The 22,377-nt window shown below is 43.4% G+C and overlaps 1 protein-coding gene across 1 annotated transcript in view; it reads right to left on the bottom strand.

The window, feature by feature from the left end:
* Window positions 1-22,377, bottom strand: part of fam172a (family with sequence similarity 172 member A) — a 175,869-nt gene that overhangs the window by 74,248 nt on the left and 79,244 nt on the right. Inside the window, exon 8 of the mRNA XM_049578705.1 lies at window positions 17,645-17,764. Coding sequence (XP_049434662.1) covers window positions 17,645-17,764 — 120 coding nt within the window. The remainder of the gene's footprint in view (window positions 1-17,644; window positions 17,765-22,377) is intronic.

The raw sequence follows: 22,377 nt of genomic DNA, 5'->3' as shown, positions 1-22,377 counted from the left end.
AGAACATTTGAAAAGAAAACAGTATATTTATTAGTTTATCTCAGAGAAAGGCATTTACCCAGAGCTGAAGGTAAGTTTGAATGTGGTGATTATCTTGTCATTTTCAGGCTGTTTGTCTAAGAGTGTGCATGTGTGCGTTAGTGGGTGTTTGTGTGTGTATGAGTGTGTGCATGGCGGTGTGAGTGAGAGCTGGTGTGTGTGACTCCAGGTAATGTGCTGTGGCGCTTGTGTACGTGTGTGGACGGACGTACACATGTGCATTCATACATATATGCAATATATATTTATACGTGTGTGTGTGTGTGTGTGTGTGTGTGTGTATGAGTGTGTATGTGTGTACTTTAGCTGCTTTCAGCACACTGATAGGCGAGCACAGCACATTTCTCCCGTCCTCTTTGTTCTGTGTTGGGTTTGACACCTCTAAACAATAGCAGCGCTTCACTTCGCCCAGCCCCAACCCACCACCAACCACACACTGCATGGACGGGAGCTGCCAATTAGCACTATCAAACACCCCTCATCAGCTGTCTGCTTACCACAAAAAGGAAAAAAAATCCCAAAACAAATCAATAATTCAGAGTTTCCTTCAAAAACAATCACATTCATCAGCGGACTTAAGGATACGTGAGAGAAGTACGCTTGATGACTACTTGTATGGTATGGATTGTGTGTATAGAAAAGATGCACAGAGTCCTGCTGATGTGACCATGAGGTGGATTGCATGAGAAGGTTTCAACCAGTGGAGTAGAGACAAAGGTCTGCGTCCTCTCCGTCTCCTCCTTTCCACTCTGGTGTCTGGAGCTGATCTTTATTTCAGGGCCGACTCTGTCTTGACCCAAACCGAATGTCACTTGTCTAAATCCCTGTCCTTTTGTATGAAGAGGTTAGTCGCTCTCATGCATTGTCTTTTTCCTCACACACAGAAACTCTCAAACACTCAAGAAATGCCCCACTCTTTCTTTTAGTTGATCTACCTTTGTCTAATTCCACACTGTGGTGTGGCGGCCACCGGGCAGCCAGACGATGTGGTGTGACCCAGGGGAAGGAGGGCTGATGTGGGGAGAGAGGAGCGGAGAGGGGGGCCTGTCATGGAGAAAGGGTCTCAGAGGGCCGGAGGTGAGCAGAGGTGTCTGGGAGATGACTGTCGCTCCTCTCGGTGGTCCAAGCCCTTTTCATTAACCTACACCCCTGGGTTCACCAAACAGAAACAGGGGGTGGAAGTGGGGACAGAGAGGGAGGGGGATGCGGACGGGTGCAGTGCACTAGCCCTGGTGACCACCAGAGACCTGCTGCCTGCCTGCCTTCCTGTCTGTCTGAATGCAGATCTGTGTCATCCATTACAGACAAGGGACTGCTTTTTAACAAAATACAAACACAAACAGAAGCACATGCGCAGGCACACAAGCACAGACAAAACACACGCACACAAAAATACACATGCATCGAAGCCTGCTCAGGGAAAGAGAGGGGTAACAAAGGACAGGCAGTGCCCCCTAGTGTTTTCATCAAAGAGAAATCAGACCAAATCAACTAACCATCACCCCCAAGCAAAGCGACAAATACAGATACAGGAGGGGAGCAAGAGAGAGAGAGGACGGGGAGAAGCAAGAGGTGAATAGGCTGGGAGAAGTGGCATCACATGTCGAAGGCACGGGGGTGGGGGTGGGTGAGTAAGGTGGAGGGAGCGAGATGCTGGGGAAAGGAAAGAGAGGGATGGAGGGAAAGGAAGTTAGGGAGCGAGTATGGGGGGTGGGGGTGTATTGTGCATGTTAGCTGGTTGGTGGTGGTGGTAGGTGGGTGGTGGTGGTGGGGTGGGGGGTTAAAAGATGTCTTGACACGACCAAGATGTTTTTAATGTTCGAGGCCGAGAGAGCGAGAAAGTGAGAGGGGGAGAAGGAAAGGGAGAGAGGCAGGCAGGCCATGCATGAAAGCCGATGTCAGAGGAGTCCAGAGGAATCGTCGGGTGTGAAGCCATCTAATAGGAAAGCGGAATATATATGAGACAGGGACACACACACGCAGACACACACACGCAGACACACACACGCAGACACACACACACACACACACACACACACACACACACACACTGACTGTGAATTACTGAGCCACCCAATGTGGCCTGATAACTGATCTGAACATGAACCACAAACTAATGAGTGACATGACGGGCACAGAAATGCGAGCTTACTACGACAACAAACAAGCCTTTGGAGCAAAATGCACACTCATGCTTAAAGATAAAAATGTGTACACAAACATGTATGCGTTTAAATCTGTGCAAATGCGTGCGTTTTTTTTGTTTGTTTTTTTTTTACTCGGACAGCACATCCAGCCTCATATTCCCACCATGAAACAAGGCCTACCCTTCAGTGAGTTCCGCATTCAGCTCCAAGCCAGCTAAGACATCAAAGGCTGCTCCACACCAGGAGTCTCTCGCTCGCTCTCCTTCTCCCTTCCTCTCTCTCCCTTCCTTTTGCTCTTTCATAACCCCCATCGTATTTCACAGCACATAAAGCCTTAAAATGGCACATAAAACAGTTCATCTCTTTTCACTGTCAGCTTTCCAGGCTTAAAAAATTAAATATGTTTTACTGCAGGTACATAACTAAAACACACCCATGGAAAAAAAAATTGCCATAAAGGATTCAAACTCAGCTTTCCATAAGTATCGGAGGCTATATAGTTGGGTATAGATCAGCTGAACAGCCAATATGCGGTATTTCAAGCTTAAAGCGCAGGAAATATGAAGTATCTGAGAAACCGCGGAATTGCCTGTTTCTTTCCTTTGCCACCAACCCCGGCCGTTTAAACACTGGAGATATGTGCAGGAAATAAACAGCACAGTCTGCAGGTGATGCACTGACACTGAAACATTCTTTACAAATACACTAAAAGAATGCTGTGACCCTGGTGCTGAGGGTTTGGAGTAGGCAAGGCAAAAACACCAGAGAATACCAACACTGCATTCAATGAACTTTAAAAGCAGTGAAAGACAGAGAGCTGAGAGTGAAGGAGGCGGGCGTGGATAGAGATGCAGAGTTTGAAGGAAAAAGCAAAAAGGAGAGAGAAAATGAGAGAAATGAAGCAGAGGAAGGAGAGAGGATTTAAACTTCAACCTCAGAGTCACCGAGTTCACTGACATTTGCACCAGGATCCGCCTAGCTGTTCCTCACAGCTTTTCAGAAACGACACTCTCCTTTCAGTTCCTAAGACTTATTCTTCCTACATTCACCGCAGAATGAGACCTTTCACAGTCTTGGGGGGAGAGAAAGGGGAAAAAAACATAGGAAAGCAAACTGGATTCAATGTATTGAATTCAAGTGACAATTTGCAGCCCCATATGTCCTCAAGATTCCTCTCGTATATTGTATGCATTCTCATGGAAGAATTAGCAAGGCGGGGGGAGGAAAAAAAAATGACATGTGACAAGCGATTCATTTGAGCTGTCAACATGTCATCTTCACCACATTCAAACCTCACGTCAACCGCTCGTATCCCCTCTCTGGTGAAGGTGACCTAGGTCGTAACCAGCTGACACACCCAGACACAGCAGGTGAATGCGTGGAAATACCACAGTGGGAACAGCGAGTGCGGAGATGCATGAATGAAAAGCAAGTTAGTCAGAGCAAGAGGACAAACAGCAAAAAGTGGCAAACTGTGACATCAGCTCAGAAAAAGGAAACTAATGAGGATACTTTTTCAAAGTAAACTGAGAGCATCTTGCATTTTCAGGTAAGGAAAGAAAAGCCTTTTACAGATAATTTGACATTTAAGATTATATTGAAATAAAAAGTTCAGATTATGATTAAGTTCAGCACTTTTACACAATAAATAAGCAGCGCTTCAAATGTATTTTCAATACAGTAGGCAGTGACTGTGAGAAGGTAGGAAACAGTGGGAAAAAAGTGCTGTTCTTGGACAGAGATGTTAAAATATAAAAAACAGTGTGAAGGAGACAGAAAGAAGTGAGGTCAGTCTCAAGTGTAGGATGGGAGTAAGACGGCAAGAATAAAGGTGCAAGGCCGATGTGAAGTTGAGGTTAAGAGAGAGAAGGGAAAAGGAAAGTGAGTAATTTGGAAGCAAAAACGAAGAGCAAAGACCGTATACACCGGGACACGAGATAAAAGGAAGGAAACAACAAGAGGTAAGTTTACAGATAAGTGGTAAGAGAGAGTAGGAGGGTGACGGAAGAAGCTCACGAATGACAAAAGAGTCACCAAAAAAAAAAAAAAAAAAAAAAAAAACGGAAACAGGGAGTGGTTTGACATTTTTAAAAAACAAGGGCAAGTGGCAAAGGAAGAATGTGCGACTGAAGGACAGAGTTTCGTTGCGAATTAAGAAGGAGGGTAACAGACAACCAACGCCACAGAGAGTAGCGAAAGAAGTGGACGGCAGTGCCCAATGGGTATTAAAGAGTGAATGAAAGAGCGAGAGGGGTCTGAAGCAGAGGAGAGGGAAGAGAGCGAGACCTTGCCTCTGAGGCAACGAGCCGAGAGGAACGAGAGAGGCAGACAAAGCTGCACACTGCTCTCACACAGCAGAACAAAGAGAGGAGGTGCATCATGGGAGTCTGAGCCTTGCGCCGCCACTGACGCCATGCTGGATAAACACACGATAGCACATATGCACAATCAAAACGCAAAATCATGACGGCCAGCTTCCTACTTTTAGTGCTGCGCCTCCTCAACCTTTATAAAACTACACATGTATACAAGAATTTGCAAAACTAACACAACCACATATCAGCTATTGTGCATATCATATACAAGCATACCACATAGATGCATATGGAATTTCATTAAAGTTTGTCTTCAGAACAAAACAGAAAACTTACAATAGCATAACATGCTGCTAAAATATGGTAGAGAGCTAGGAAACCCAGAGTAAATCAAGACAGCATCCTCACTGACCAAGTGAGTAGGTGGAGAGAGGGAAGACTGTCCGAGCAGCTACAAGGCAGACAGTGTTGGTAAAAGAGTGGAAACAGGCGAGAGGAGGAAAAAAAAAAAAACTTAGTGAAAGACAGTGTAGGGAGAGGAGAGCCTTCTCCGTAGCACACTGATACAAGCAGACCAGGGTTGAAGCAGAGGGTGAGGATAAACAGGAAGGGAGGAGGGCTATTCAATTTTAGCCGCAATTCAGGTATGAGTGGAAATGCTAATGTCTGTGTGTTGAGTGTTCTGTGTGTTTCATTGTAAATCTGATTAGGTGCATATATGCATGTGTTTACTCCTGTAAAAGCAGTGTATACAACTCAGGCAGCTAGCTGAGGCTGGAGGAGTCGACAAGGGTGGCAGGGTGAAACTGTGTTTCACTTTCTCAGCTTAAGTGTCAAATTCAAAGGAAAAGTATGCAAAATTATTAAGATATTGGCTCTAAAGTTTCTCTATCTACCCCCTCTGACTCCTACTTCTCCCTCTCTTGTGCTCTCTCTTTCTTTTTCCTCTCCCTCTTCTCTCCCTGTCGGTCTCTCTTCCTCCGGCAGGTCTGATATGCCGGAGCTGCAGCTGAACTCTGAGTAGCACTGTCTCCGGGAAAAAAACAAAGTGATCAATGTGAGAAGGCACGGGGCGCTCATGGACAGGCCAATCAATGGTGGAAAGAACCTTGCCCAGGGCCTTATGCAAATGGAAGCACGTCCCGTAACCTCGGGAGTGAACATGCGCACTAGATCAATGGGACGAGGGTAGAACCTTACAGCAAGATCAGCCTCAGCCAGTAAATATGTAATGATGAATCCCTCAAGATTTAACTGAACTCAAATGAACTTCAACTAGCTTGGCTTCTTATATCACAAAGTGGCAAGAAAGACCCCGTGTTGAAGAGGTGGGGTGTGGGGTGGGTGGGGCAGGACAAGAGAGATTAAAAAGAGCCGTTGCACAATGATGCACTGAGGACAGATGGATTTTTCACTTCCTTTTCACCAGGGAGGGGAAAAAAACCAGGAAGACAAAAAGGTGAGAGGAGACTTATGAATAGTCACCTCAATACTTGTTTGAGGTGTAATGATTTTCAATTACATCACCATGGCAACGTGTGTGTTTTGAGGAACGAAAGAGACGAGTGGGTAACCGTGACGACCTGGTGAAAGCATGCTCAACCGTTTAAAACCATGGATGGTCGGACCAAGGACTGGATAAGACAAACTATTCAAAACGAATGGCTGACATTTACCAATGTCCTCATATAACGGAGTCTGAAACTCGTATCAATCAAAAGCTATCACAGACCAATTAGAAGTGGTGCACGGCTTAATTGTGTACAAGGTAACCATGGCAATCCACAGACTGATAACTTTCTCTCTGTGAGCAGAAAATAATCAACAGCAACTTACTGAACTATTCACGAAAAATGTCAGCTGTGTACTTAAACTATTGACTACCACAGACAAAGAGAAAGAGAAAGATAGAGATACTCTGAAGGCAGTCAAAGACACAGACAGAGACAAAGAGGAATTCTTCAACTGACGATGGAAACCAAGATGTATGGAAGTGATCCTGAAGCGTATTGACCGTTCCTGCGCCAGAGCCTAAGGTGGGAGCAACAGCTCCATGTCTGCCTCTGGGCTGTTGAGTACACTATAGGAAGAGTTTGATCAAAACAAGACACGTATATCCCCAAGATTTTTAAATAGTGTGAAAATGAAAGTGATGCCTTGAATTGCCTGTGGTTATTGGCAGTGTCTCTGATGACCTGTCTAACCCCGGACCATAAAAAAGTTAGGGAAACAAGGAAAAAAAAAACGTTTTGAGACATATATGTGCTTTATCCAGCTATACCTGCAGTACTCCTGAAATAAAGTTCAGGGAAACAGCAGTTAAAACACCGAACACTAGGTGAATCACTTCCCTCAGAACCTGTCTTGACAGTCTGCCTTTCCTGTGTTGTAAGAGCCCTGCAGGAGTGTCTGTCTTAATCCACTGACTGAATATACAAGGCAAGTGATCAGAGTAGCGTCCATGGAGTTGTAAGTTAGCAGGTTGTGGGTGTAGTAGTGTGGATGCTACCAAAGCTGTAGGAAAACACAGGGACTTACATGCAGAGGTGAGAGAAGTATTCAGATACTTTACATAAGTAAAGTAGCAGTACCACAGTGTAGAAATACTGAATATGCAGAATGGCCCAAAATAATTTATATTACATTATTGGATTTCAATTATTGATAGATGAATGTACATTTCACTTTAACACTGCAGCTGGTGAAGTTAGAGCTAGTTTTGATCTCTTAATACACTGCTGGGTTGCTTAATACATGATAATATCTGAATTGATTATCTGAATCTCTAAAGTACCTAGTAACTAATTTACCAAATAAATGTAGTGGTGTAAAAAGTACAATTTTTGCTTCAAATATGTAGTGAGTGGAAGTATAAAGCAGTAAAGTACAAGTAACTCAAAATTTTACTTCAGTGCAGTACTTCAGTAAATGTATTTAGTTACTTTCCACCACTGCGTACTGCACATTTTGGAGAAAGAGACTGAATGGTCCTTTATAATATATATACACTGTAGATCCTCTTGAAACCCCATTTTGTTAATTGATAAGATAACAACTCCTGACTAATAAGCAAGCTAGTTGGTTGTTGTTGCTGCGCATGAGAAAATCTGATGGCAGGAAGATGCTAGCAGCAAAAAGGACACATGACGAAGGAGGGTAACTCGGTAGATAAATGGGACCCAGCCTATATTCTACCACAGCACGACAGATTCCTGCCAACTGTAACAATTTTGTGCTGCCTTTTGCTGCTTCCCTTCAGTTAACTGAGACATAATGGAACAACCGGGCTAAAAAGAGGAATGCAGTTTATGTATAATGGAAAGGGGAATTTATGACAAATAAAGCAAAAACATCAACAGATAGTGTTTATGTTCCAGGAGCTCGACTGTCTTGCCACGGTGCAACAATGAAACAAGACGGAATTAATAATGAAGGAAATCAAAAAAAGACAGCAAACAAAAAAAAAAAAAGCGAATCTCACACAAAATCAATCTCCCTCGATATTGAAGGAACAGCACAAGAGAGACAAGAGGTGAGTAAACCCCGCTCCTTACCAACACCACAAATGTAATCTAGAAACCAAAGATGCTCCTGAAACATAGAGAGAAACACCAACAAAGGTGAGAATAATGGCGACGTATTGAAGGGAATACTTCACAAAGCCTATTGTGCGAGTATCCTTTTCAGACAGCAAACCCGCTGTAATTTGGTCTGCGTCATCTGCCTCTAGTCACAATGCAGCACTACAGCTTTGAAATGGATGGCAAATGAAGGCCATTTGTACATAATCACAGCAGATAGAAGAATTCAGAAGCCCTACAATGTGTTGTTGAGGTGGAAAGAAAGACCTTGGTCTATCTGTGGCAGCCAGCGCAGCTAAGGTTTGGCAAGGGAGGTCTTTTTTTCCAGAAACAAGCAAATCAATTCAAATCAAATCAGCTTGCTAGCCGTGACATTTAAACAGTTCAATTTACATCCTTATGTTAAGAGGAGAGCCGCTCTCTAAGATGCCTATTCATTCACAAAATTAGACGTCTATATTTCAGCCGCTTAATAGAGCAAATATGCTGTAGCTGTACTGAGGAAGAAACCATGTCTTTTCATGGTGTACAAAGGGCTAGGCATTGTCTGTCATTACGAGCACAGCACAAAAACACAGAGTGGGATAATATACATAATATAGACAGGACTGGAAAACAGCACCATGCATGATATGCATGCATTACCACGCACATGCACACGCGAGAGTGCGTACCAACACACGTGCACACACGCAAACGCACATACACACTTTCTCAGTGGCGATGGTGTATGTCCTGAGGGCTGCTGTCCTGCTGTGCAGGCTGGCAGGCACTTTTGTCATGGTGGTCCTTTTGTTTCACATCAAACAAAACGCCACAGCTTTGCATACGGCTCCACTAATTTCTGCTAGTGTGCCCCAGCCATTTATCATCGCCTCTCACCCTCTCCTCCTCTCCTCCCCTAACGTGGCTCTGATAGCTGCTCTCCACCAAGCTGTTCTGCTCAGGACGATACAGGCTTCTCCAGGCTAGGGCTGACACACACAGGCGATCACATATGCATACGTGCACACACACATACACTGCACCCATACAATATGCGTGCACCCACTTGCAGACATACGCACACATGCACACGCAGACAGACATACACACAGGAAACTGCACTACTACTGCACCGCTTGCAAGCCCGCCAGCTATGGAGAACCTTGAGATAAAAACAAACCTTCTCTTCATCCCCTCCAGAAGCAATAGACAGGCTAGCACTCAGAGTTCGAAGGCAGCCGAGACGTGCATACAGCATTAGACGAGGGGATTTTCAGAGCCTGTGTACGGACGTCTTCACAGCTGGGATGATTTTGTCAACAAATTAAAGTGATTTTTTTTTTTTTTTGCTTGTGTGGTGATGAACTCAGGTGAAGGTTGCAGTGGTCCTTGAAGAGAATTTCAGATAGATAAAAATGTGGAACTTAGTTTGACACAGTTTAAAGGAATACTCCAACATTTTAGGAGAAATAAACCTGTTTGCCATCTGACTGGGATCTAGATACTGTAAGAAGATCAATATCAATTTCATGCCGGTGCATGCAGGAGAGGGATTGGTTTGGGACGTGTTGAGTCTGGGAGAGCACAAACACTGGAGGCAGGACGGAAAGGCTAACTTCCGAGAAACGACAAAACTTTTTTTTTACATTTTGTGCTGTGTTTCCTGGCATCCTGTTAGGATGTAGGAGATACTGAAACACCAGCAACTTTACAATGGGGCAAGGACTGCAGTCATTTCTCACTGCAGTTGGTCATTAAATAGTTCTAATGCATAAAACTGAAACACCTTAAACCACAGTGTCTGATTTTCTGTTTCTGCACATTAAATACGCAAGAAGAAACATGAAAACAAAATTATAGGGTGAAAGCAAAAAAGCATATTTCCAAAAAGTATAGTATTCCTTTAAAATCATGGAAGTTGACAATTAACATGACATGACATCATAAAATCTCAAGACAAGAAAAAAGCTGTATGCCATTACAGAACTACAGTGCAGCTATGAATGTGTATGCCTGAGCTTTACATGTGTTTAAGTGTCAAAAACACCAGATATTGATGGTGTAGGTAAGAACGAAGATCAGGTACAATGCCAGCACTTCAAATAATGTATTCTAATATTTACATATGTACATTTTTTTGATTTTCCAGAGGCATGCTGTAAAAAGGGTGAGGACTGGAAACAGAAGTGTTTGCACAGCGCCATGTGTTCAGTGGGCTGTTACCATGCCAGTCATGGAGCTGTACGGACCACTGCCAGAGCCAAAGTCCTGCACAGAGGGCATAGTTGGCACCGCTGCTGCCCTGAGGGTCACCGCGACTGGGAGAGGGGGAATTAGGAGGACGAAGGAAATGAGGACACAGAGCAGGACATAAAGCAGAGTCCATTTTGGAATGGTAGATATTGTGGTGAAAGGGCTCGGTGGATTCCACAGAGAAATGGCAATGAGCTTGTTTGGAAAACTGTGATAAATAAACAGAAAATCTTAAAGAGGCACAGACAATATAAGTGCAACTACTTTTCCTAACTTGTGATTCTACTTGTGAATCTGATGAGGCACAAACAAAGCACAGTGTTATATATGCTTATTGTTCTTTATGCATCCTCCATACCATACAACATAAAAAAACACTCATTTAGTCTGAGGATGCCATATCATGGCGAGGAAACTCAATCACTTTTTAAACTCTGAGCTATGTAAAACTAACTTCTCCAACTCAGACTGATTCACCCGGCAGTGTTTCATCTTTCTCATCCTCCACACACCGGTATAGCAATGAAGTCCACAAGGAGTGAAGAAATCCTCCATATCTATCTGTCTCACCTCAAGCATCTCTTCCCACATCTGACACCTAGCCACAACACACACACACACACAGAGACACTTACACACACATGAATTCAAGGACGACAGAGAGAAAACTAGCTATATTCATTATAGATTGAAACAGATGGCACTATACAGAAAGTGTACAGGAAGGCAAGCATGTACTGTATATATGTGGCGTGTTCATAGAGGACACTTAAAATCTGTAATCATGTTCTTGAGGGGCCGTTGTGGCGGCTGGCTGGTTGTCTGGTTGGCACCCACACATTTGTGTACTGGGAGACAGATGCATTCTTACATAAGACCTTATATAATGCTGCCCTGTCCTATCCAATAAGAGTGCTCCTTTTTAGCTCTGTGAGCGGGAAGGTTAGTGCAGGTTAGACAACCCTTCCTCAACACAACCACCACTACCACTTACATTTACACGTCCATCCCCCCCTACACTACTGGCAACGGAGGAAGATGAAAAGACAGGCTGAGCAGAGGGAGAGATGGAGGCAGGGCCCTCTCTCTGTATGGCTCCATCCCCCTGGCCCCTTACGCTCTCTGTGGTACGTTGTGGGGTGAGAGTTTGTCCTCAGGTGGAGAAAGGATAATGCAGACATGGAACCTAGAGGAGCATGGCCAGTTTTTGTGTGTGTGAGACATAGTCCACAGCCAGGCTAAAAACCCCTTAGACTTTGAAAGGAATATAGGAATACTGGGTTCAAAACAAAGTTGCACGACTGGGGTAACATGACCCAGCTTTCTTTAAAACTATACAGCTGAGAGAGACAGAGAAGGAGGAGCAGGGAGGAGCAGGCTGGCCAAGCATGAAAGCAGATGTCAGAGGAGACTAGAGACTCTAAGGGAGCACGAGAGAGAGAAGGAGAGAGAACTGCAAAACAGTGAACTGAGATGGATGGATGGATTCTGTGATAGCTAAAGAATGATAGAGAGGGGAAAAGGGTGAGAGAGGTGGGGGCGCAGCCGAGAAAGAGCGAGCAGCCTTCCCCCTGCAGCGCAAGTCTCTCTCCCTCTCTCACACTCTCATTCAAAGGCAGTTAGCTACTCTTTGATGTATCTATAATTAGCCAGTACACACTGTGAAGTGTTTTAAAAGAAATCAAATTGCAATGAAACACTTGAGCGCTCCAAACAGGGGCTAACATGCTCCGGAGCAAGGGGAGCGAGCAGGAGAAATTAATGGCGGGCCTTTTTGATGTGCTTGATCAGAAATGTATTTATTAACTGCAAAGGGGAGTAGTAATTAACCCAGAGACAGCTTGTTTTCTCTGGGTCTTCTCATGTGTCAAACGGCTCATCCCGCAAGGCTCCACTCTCCACTCGCCTGCTCATGCGCACGCACCTCCCATCCCGTCCCGCTGGACCACTTTCTCCTCAATTAAGTAGATGGTGTGTGCATGTATGTATGTATGTATGTGTGCGTGTACAGTATGTGTGTGTGCTTGTATGTGCATTAAGTGTGTGCATGCTTATGCGTGAGGGAGTGCAATAACAAGTAGGAAATGCATAGTGGCTGCTTTAACTCCCATGTGTATACGGTCCTCCTGTGCAAGTAGTTTTAGTGTATTTGGATAAAAAGCCAAACAGCCTGGAATACTTTAGGAACAATGCACCTAAAAAAACATGTATTAAAAGATCAGTGCTGCCCCCCCAAAGTCGAATATTCGAATTACTGGCCAGAGACATCTCCATCAACTGAGATTCGTCTCGTTTTTTGGTCAGTCTGAGTGCAGTGTTCTTCTGAGGATGCTTCTTCTCAGTACAGGCATCTGCAGACCCAGACCCAGGGTGAGCCTGAGTGAGACGGAGGCAGCTGCCTGGAGGAAGAGAGGCTTTGCCCAGTCAGGCTCTGAGATAATGTTATCTTCTGCCTACTGCTTAGATGTGGTGAATTCAAGGCTTACGTCAACTCAATACAATACAATGTCTGGCTTTTGCTTGATGTCTAATGTAGGCAAGAAATGTTGTTGCACATTTCCCACCTTTTGTCAGCATAGTTAGCCTGCAATAGCTCAGAGGGCTAACTTGTCTTGTTTACTACATTACATGAACGTCGCTGTGGGGCGGCTGTGGCTCAGAGGTAGAGCAGGTTGTCCACTAATTAGAAAACCAGTGGTTCGATCCCCAGCTCTTCCAGTCTGCATGTTTAAGTATCCTTTGGCAATATACTGAACCCCAAAGTGCTCCTGGTGGTTGTTACATCGGTGTGTGAGAGTGTGTGAAAGGTTACTGAGTAGCAGGTGGCATCATGTATGGTAGCGGCCATCAGTGTTTGAATGTGACATAGTGTAAAAGCACTTTGAGTGGTTGGAAGACTAGACAGGCGCTATACAAGTGCAGTCCATTTACCATTTACACTGAATATCCAATCTAACCCTGTTCAAACTCTCACATCCAAATCTGATTTGACTTAGTCGGATACAAAAACACAAGAGAGGCCATGATTGGCTTGGAGAAGTCCACACACTGCCCTCTGTAGACAAAATTGCTGATACAGGTATGCATTAAGGATAGTTATAAAAACTATGAATGTGTACATGTTTGTGTCAGATTGAAAGAGGTGAAGGAGTTTCTACACTGATAGACAACAGAAGCTGCAATGGCCTCCAGGGAAACTTGACAATGGCATATTCAAACACCTTGTCACTTAAAGTGAACACAGAGATCTTTCAAGTCTCTGTTTTGATGTTACCTTCCCCATACTGCATCTGCTATATGGTATGGATTTATATATGCACATACTGTATATGAGTGTTTTTAAGATGGTTTTTCACATGACAAGGACATCACATAAAAGAACGCAGTTAGAACCTCATTGAGGCCTTTACACAGAGAGAGAGAGAGAGAGAGAGAGAGGGAGTCTGACTGAAGGAAACATAGAGAGACAGAGAGAGACAAATAGAGAGAATAGCAAGTCTTCGTCACACAGCGAGAAAGCCCAGGAGATTGTGAGGCTGTCACGGACAAAACACTGCATGAATATTTAGCAGCCAAATTAAAATTACAAAATACTAAACAAAAAAGAGTAGGTGAAAGAGAAAGAAAGAAAATAAAATATTCCTGAAAACACCAGTGGGACAAGTGCCCACCTTTAATCCCCCACTAGCCGTATACTCATTGTGCCGCCTCCCTCCTCTTCCCCTTCCTAAGAAAAGAGAAGAGATATGTCCTGAATAATATGGGATGTGGTGAGTCTAGCAGTAAATCCGTCAGATCAAGAAACCAGAAGACTGGCAATGTAACCCAGCTCTCAGATCATAGAGAGGCTTGCAAACACAACTAGTACCGTATGTTAGCTAGCAGAGCTTAATACAGTGAAGTATTTTAAATGCTAACGCAGCTAGCGAAGCATCTTTGCAATACATCTGGTATTGAGCCAAAATTACTACATACACATCGTTTTGGAATTTCAGAAGCCGCAGACACAACAGAACTTGACTTTTAGTTGCTCTTTTCCTTTTTAATCAAACTGTAGTGAGCTATTGTATGCTGGAATCTAAACATCACAACCCTCTAGCTTGAATCTTAACTACTTTCCAGCCGAGGTGTTGACTTTAGTCTGTGACGTGAACTCGAGTCAGACTCAGATCACAAATTTGATGACTTCACACTCGACTTGACAAAATCAAAAAAGACTTGCAACTGGACTTAACACCAATGACTCATGACTTCACTTAGACTTGAGCCTTTTGACTTGATCAGAGCCGGCCGGATGCATAAGCGAACTAGGCGGCTGCTTAGGGCCCCATGGTAAGCGAAGGGCTCCCAAGAGTGCTTAAAATGTCACACAAACAGAGCCTGGCCATACATTCACTATGCAAGGTGCTGAGGCTCCGCAAATAATGCAAGGCCCCCCTCGTATGAAAGTGGGTGTCAATGTTTACAACTTGTGTGCGAGGAAGTGTCCTTCTGGTCATGGAATGGGACAAAAACACCATGAGAGTGAACTGGAACAGCAAACAGGTGTGTTCTCCTGTCCCAAAGTTTGGTGCTAGCAAATTACAGTAATGTTAAGTTGATGTGTTAGCTTGCAGTACATCTCTTTCTAGCCTGTCAGTCTGTCTTGCAAACTTAGCTCAGCAGTGAATGTCTCAGTATGGTTGTATCTTGCTCACTTGTTTGCAAGTCATCTCCAGGCTGTGTTCTGTGGCTTTGTACATGACAGAAGTGAGAGTGAAATACATCCATTGATTGCATTTGATAAATGCCAAATGGGCAACAGTGGTTATAAACTCTGAGTTCCAAAGAGATGACTGCATCACATGTGAACATGCATTCACATGCATGTGCACGAAAAGAAACTTGTGCTCTTCAGCAGCAACCTCTGTGGCCAGTCTAGACTAATATGAGAGTGATGGCACACATTTTAAAACAAGACAATAATTATCTAGTCTCTCAGTCAAGGTTTAGTTACAACTCTGGACTAATGCGGGATGGAAAGCAATAAATTGACACAGATTATCTCTTAAATATTTAATTTAAACTGCACATCTCTCTGTATATAATAAGTATTCAGCCAAGCCATAGTATACACAGTATTTTATGTTTGAAAATGTAAAAAAGGAAATCTGGGGGGATTGTGATCTATAATTTACAGGAGCTACAAGCTGAAGTTTGTCAGAGGAGACTCTGAATCATCAGCCAGTGCAATCACAGATTTAGCAGACCCACATCCAGCCTGAATTAGTACTAACAGTGACCGCGTACAGCTGGCTTCAACAAATACTGTCACTGTTAAAATGTTTATATTTTATCTGTTACTAAAAATTTTGGGCAATTTGGTGTTAATATTTGATTTAAACAGTGCTCCTTACACCCAATATTATTAGATATTTGTAATAAATGCACGTCTTTACCATGTATGTCAAACTTTAACAAGATCCAGTCTCTGAGAAGGACCATGCATTGGGTCAGGGGGTAATGGACAAATACTTACTGTAGTCTGCTTAAATATGGTGTTGCTGCCACTGTAATAGGTCCCGCTTTAGTTGTTATATACTTAATTGTGCATTAATAGTGCTTAAAGTAAAATGTGAAAGCCATGTGAATTGGCAACACATTACATTGAGGAAGGGCCCCAAAAGTCTAGGGCCGGCCCTAGACCTTGCCCCGAACCCCAAATATTTAAAATATGGTATTTAAAATGTATGCCACACATCAGTTTATTTACCTTCTTTCCCTGAATCAGCTAACATTAAAACTATTCATTCTCAGCAAATCAACACTTAATTCTCCAGATCCACTTTGTTTGAATCAATCTGATAGCATCCACTCGAGTTGCGTAAGAGAACCATGAAGAACTAACATTTCATTACTGAACGACCATACATTACTAACCATACAAACCTATGTGGCGCTCAACAAAAAAAAATTTGCAGTTTGCAAAATGTGTGGGTTGGAAATTACAGACAGAGGCACAGAAACTTTCAACAAACTACAATTTTTAAAAGCATTCATGATTGTTTTAATGATTTCATGTATTTTTCACTGTTGTTAAAATGGCCTCACATTTGGTGAAGGGCGTATTATGACTTGTTAAGAAATCGGAACTCAAAGTTAAGAACTGGAGACTCCACTTGAGACTTGTCTGTCTTGACTTGGAACTTATAGGGACTTGACATGAGACTTTAGTGCAAAGGCTTGAGACACTTGTGACCTGCAAAACAATGATTTGGTCTCATCTCTGCTTGCAAGTAATTTATGTGTGCTCAACTTAAAGTTACTGTGGCATGAACTTAGGATAAAAACATTGAATTAAAGAAATATTTCACTGATGGAAAGATGGTCTTTTCATAAATAAACATAAACTTAACCTCCATCAGCCAAGACTTCTAGGGAAAAGGATAACTCGTCATGATGGCACTGGCTATCTGCACACTGGAGCTTTATTATTAGATATCTCTAGTCATTAAAACACAAACAGTGGAGAAAGTGATGATCAATATGTGATGCCCACTAGGACATCACAGTAAACCAAAGACTAGAAAATAAAGCATTAACCTCAGAAGCCTTCAAAAACCCGCAAAAGACACACTGTAGGCCCATTTAGCTGAAGGGTGCGGTTATAAAGCCAAGAGACTGGCCAAACTTTTACTTTCACCCTCCCCTGTGCACCATTAATTCCTTCAAATCCACTTCCCTCCCACCATCTTTCAACCTATCCTCTGTCTCTCTCAAGGCTGGGAGATCTGCATGCTCTGCAGCAGATCTGGTTTAACAGTACAACTGTTGTTGCATTGCCATCGCTACATTTCTTTATCCAGCCTTCTGTTTTCCCCTGGTTTTTTTTTTCCTCTGTTCGTGATGTGTAGAGGAGGTGGATAGTGCCCAAGGACAAGGATGAACCAGATTGTTTGCAGAAGCAGTACTTTTTTAAAGAAACTAAATGCTATTTATTTTTAATCGTTCCACCATGTTTCACACCCTATCACTCTGCTGCCTGTCTCCCTGAGGTGACCGGTGCTTGTACTCCTCTGCATGTTTGTGTATAAAGTACGTGTGTGTGTGTTTGAGAATATGTAGTTTTTTTGCATACCAACATGTTTGTGTGCATGTACTGATGTTTGTAAGTACTGTAGGATTGCAAAGTTAAATTTTAGTTCATATAAGAGTTTTATTATGCAGCCTCTCCAACACAAACATGTAAGTGAGTGATTGTGCTGACAGGAGTGTATTGTGCGTCTCAGTGTGTCTCTTTGTCGGTGGGAGGTAGGAAGGATAAGCGGAAAACTAAAACACTCACCAGCTCGACGAAAGACAGCCCTCCGTAGCTGTGGGCCATGATGAAGACATTCTTGGCTGCGGCTCTGGACACAAAGTGGTCCCACACGTACAGCACGTGTTCCTCGGAGGAACCGTTTTCCTGCAACGCAAAAGCTCTGATGTTACACCCGTAACAAAGAAAACTGATGTAAATCTTATGAGCTCAAAGGCTGTCAACAAACTCAGTTGCACAGTTACAAAACATTTAAGATATGTGTCCATCCAATGAGACTGAAGCATCAATAGAGTCATCAAACTCTTAATTTATTGCTACAGCATCAAAACGTACACCTTGGGGCCAGCCAAAAAGAGACGTTTAAAAGAGAAACAAAAAAGTGGTGGTGGCCAGAGGGGATTCTATAAAGAGCCACACTTCAGTAGATCAATAAGTCTTGCATATTGCAAATGCCCTAAATGTAAAACTCAATAGGCTGGGTGACGTAACGTTTAAATCTTAATTTGTACCCCGTTGCTGAATCGATGGCCCATCCATACACCAGTAGAGGCATAATGGGAAGACACTAGAGGAAGGTCAAAGGAAAAAACAACAGAGAGGAGATATACACATGCATATACAAAATAGCACAGTTCTGCACCTACGCACACAATCAGAAGTACGAATGTTCTCACTCTCATCTGCATGCACACGGTCAAACACACACACACACACACACACACACACACGCACGCACGCACGCACGCACGTGCAGGATTTACGCACATGCAACCAGAAGACATGTTTAATTAACCAGAGATGTAAGCGCTTATCCAGGGCTGGAAAGAACAATAGTAAAAGTACAGGCGAGAAAAGGGCATCCATTAATGAACTTGTGACATTGATTCTAGACTTTGATTTCCTATCAAACTGTCTGGTTCACAATAGAAATCAACAATACATTCCCACAAGAGGCTGCAGTACACATGCAGCTTTGTTGCCTACAAACACCTGTATCCAGCTCGCAACACCACACTGTATTTAAGATACAGCACAATACTGAACGCACACAAACATACACACACTTTCCTTTTAATTAGCGTACAGATGTATATTGAAAAGAATATCTCAAAATAAACAAACACATGGCCTACAGAGAATGGAAACTCATCTGTTAATTGAGTGTCAAAATGTTCCATGTGACTCCAAAACAAATAATTAGAGATATGAGGTAAAGGACAGAGGAGGTGTCTTAAGAGACTCTCTGGCTGTTAGTTTCCATAAATGTGTTTGCATTTTACAAAGTAAGACAGTATATTATCACAGAAAGATAATTACTTCAACGCTCGCTCTCCTAAAGGTGGTAATTGAGGAGATAGTGAAGAACACACACACACACACACACACACACACACACACACACACACACACACACACACACTCTGCAGAAAATGTGGTTTAAACTTTACCTTTAGAAGAAAGCAAAGTAGCCTGTGATTTGATGAGGTGTTTTCGCTCGTGCATGTCTGTGTGTACAAGTTTGTGTGCCAGTGTGTGCGTGCGTGCCTCCACTATTTGATGATGTGCCGCTGTGCGTTTTTGTTGCTGTGTTTGTCTAGAGGTAAATTAACCTGTCAGAGTGTTTGTGTTTACTGGTAGATTAGCATGAGGGGGTTGTAGTGTCAGCACCCACCTCCATTCACAGAGTGTGATGCAAGAGCAGGCAACTCCGCTCTGCCCTGCCCTTCTGCCATCAGGGCTCTGCGTGTGCTTGTGTGCATGTGTGTGCATGTGTGTGTGCGCTATCCTGTGTGCACGGAGGGGCTGGCTGGAGCAGAGTTGTCTGTCTGAAAGGCTGTGACATCAAAGTCCTTTGAAGTCTCCCTCCTCTCTCCTCCGCCGTGTCACCCTTCATCTGTGAAGCCCATTTCATTAGCCTGGCTCCCTCCCTCACTCCTTCCCACTCTTCTACCTTCTTTTTCTCCTCTGCTGATGCCACCTGTTCTTCTTCACACTCCTCCGTCTCCTGTTTTGTCCACCTCTCCACCCACCCATGACAATACCTGGCCTGACATGGAGACATTAAGCAGGGTTTGCAACTGTACATACCACCCTTGTATGTCTGTGTGAGTGTCTGTGACATTAACTTAATCAATAATTCTGATATTGCTGATATCAACTGACAGCAGACAAAACATTCCTGTGTGTGACAACTGACAAATTATCACTTTTTAGTCATCATGAAGACAAGATGAACATTTTTGTTCGTTTCCGTATAATGAATAATAACAATAATTTAAAGACACACGCTGCACAGTTGATGTCTTCATGGTGGCAAATGAGTCTCCCCGTGCTCCTGACTCCATCACCCAAGCTCACACACAACAACACGCGTTCTTTGCCTACACCCTCTGCGGCAGACGACAGAGTGACTGACTACCTGGCATGGCAGTGTAGTGAATTATCTAAACAGCATTTGCATATTGTTGCAATTATTTCCTGGGGTTAATTAGCTGCAGTGGAGCACACCGCCCTGCGAGACCGGATTCCTGTCACCAGCTCTCACACAGTATCTTAGTTTATTTATTTATTTTCCACAGTTTCTCTACACTGTGTGTGTGTGTGTGTGTGTGTGTGTGTGTGCCTCTCTCTGATTGTGTGTGTGTGTGTGTGTGTGTGTGTCTGTGTCTGTGTTGTGTGTGCATCTGCCAGCACTGTCAGAACAGCGTCCCAACTGCACACCTGTTGCCAACATCCTTCAGCCATGACTGTCAAGGGACATTTGAGGGTGTGTGCTGTTTGTGTGTTTACTGAATATATAGTGATCCATACGGTCCCCTCGGAGAATATAAAATACAAATCTGCACCCTAGACAGTCTCAGGACCCGACAGTCTCCAGATGCTGAAAGCTAACTATTATCAAAAAGAAATAAAAATGGAAGAGTGAGCTTGAGAAAAGGAGACAGAAAAGACAGAGATAGTGAGAGGGAGAGCCATACATACTATACTATGGAAGGTATAGAATATATCACTATGTGTCCTCTAAGACAGAAGTCTATGGGAGAAGGCTGACAGATTCTCTCAGCTATCGACTTGGAATTCATAAACATGTTGCCATGTATAGTACACATACACAGACGCGCACATATACATAGCTATGTACATGCTAACAGAACAAATGTGCATTTACTGTCAGTCATGATGGGCTTCAGTGCAGACGGCTCCCCACACACACACACACACACACACACACACACACACACACCCCCCTAAAGGCTGCGGTGAGTCAACTAACCAAAATGTGGTTTTCCAAGTTCCTGCTTTCCAATCAGCAGAACTATGATTATGTGTTAAACCCTACGTCACCATTAAACTGCTAGACAACCTGTTACATGACATTAAGCATGACTATCTACCCCACTTTTAGCCCATAAATGGTTCCAACTGTTACCCCTTTGTTGAAAGTGTTTGCCTTCCAATTGTCTAGTTTCAAGAATTTGTTCAATTTAGCTCTTTCCATTACTTACCCAATAACAACCCACACTCCTTTCCAAAACCACACATAATTGCACACACACACACACACGCACACACATACACACACCGACAGACATGCTCCAGTGCATGCACACAGATGCAAACTCGTACACACACACACACACACACACACACACACACACACACACACACACACACACACACTTTCTCTTGTTTCTTCAAAAGTTGTCCGGTCCAATACTTGCCCTGTGTTTATTCACTGTAATGAGAAGCAGGGAAAGGAGAGTGGAGGAAAGGAGTGCACTGCAGCCAGAATAACAGCCCCAACGCCAACACAAACCCAGTGTCTGACCAACACAGGAAACAATGAATCTAACAACATCAACACACTCTGACAAACAACCACTTCAGACCTCCCTGCACCTCCCTTCTGCTCCTCCTCCTTATCCAAAACATACAGGACTTCAGAAAACTTCTGAGGGAGCTGGAATTGCAAGTCGGGAGATGGTGAGCAGTGTGGACCGGAAGGAATCTAGTGGATAGGAGCCATTATACTTTTTACGCTCAAAAACTTTTCAGAGGGAGCCAGAAGTGTCAGGACAGTGTCACGGGATCCCTAAACAACTTTATTGAGTTTGGACTCTTTTGCTTGGGCAGTGCTGGTTTTAATCTTGCAAAAATGTCAATACGTGTTCCGAGGGGTTAGAGTGAGAGCCGAAGTAAAGTTACAAGTATTACAAACACACATCACAAAACAATATTATTCGAGAGTTCCTTCTCGCAAAGGAAGGGGTAGAAACAAATTACTCAAATTACTCCGGTGTTTTCTCACACACTAAGTCTGACTGACTGATGGATCTCATTCAGCCTCTCAGTCCTCTCCTGCTCTTGGGCCACACACCAGGTGAACCAAACTGCAGCCGCAGTCATTATACTCTTTAATATGTCCTGATGAGCACAGAACAGGGTTGTTTTCATTTGGCCTAATGATTAGAAATTAAATAAGCAATGTACATAATTATATGTTTGATGTTAGCAAAGAGGTTATTAGAGTAAGTTAGTTTGTGCTTGTGTGTGCGTGCGCGACTGCGTACAGGTCTCTGTGCACACAATTAAAAAGTGGACCTCAACGACACCTGTTTGCAATTGCATTCTAATCAATGTCTGGGACGTGTACTCCTTCGCCATCCCTTTTCCTTTTTTTCCTTCCCCTCTCGTCTTTGTTTCTTTCTTTACTCTCTTTTAAGGCCGACAGAGAGCTGAAGTTAGCTAGAAGCTGT

This window comes from Epinephelus fuscoguttatus, linkage group LG6 (assembly GCF_011397635.1).
Source record: "Epinephelus fuscoguttatus linkage group LG6, E.fuscoguttatus.final_Chr_v1".
Lineage (NCBI taxonomy): Eukaryota > Metazoa > Chordata > Actinopteri > Perciformes > Serranidae > Epinephelus > Epinephelus fuscoguttatus.
This window is presented reverse-complemented; position numbering and strand designations above follow the sequence as displayed.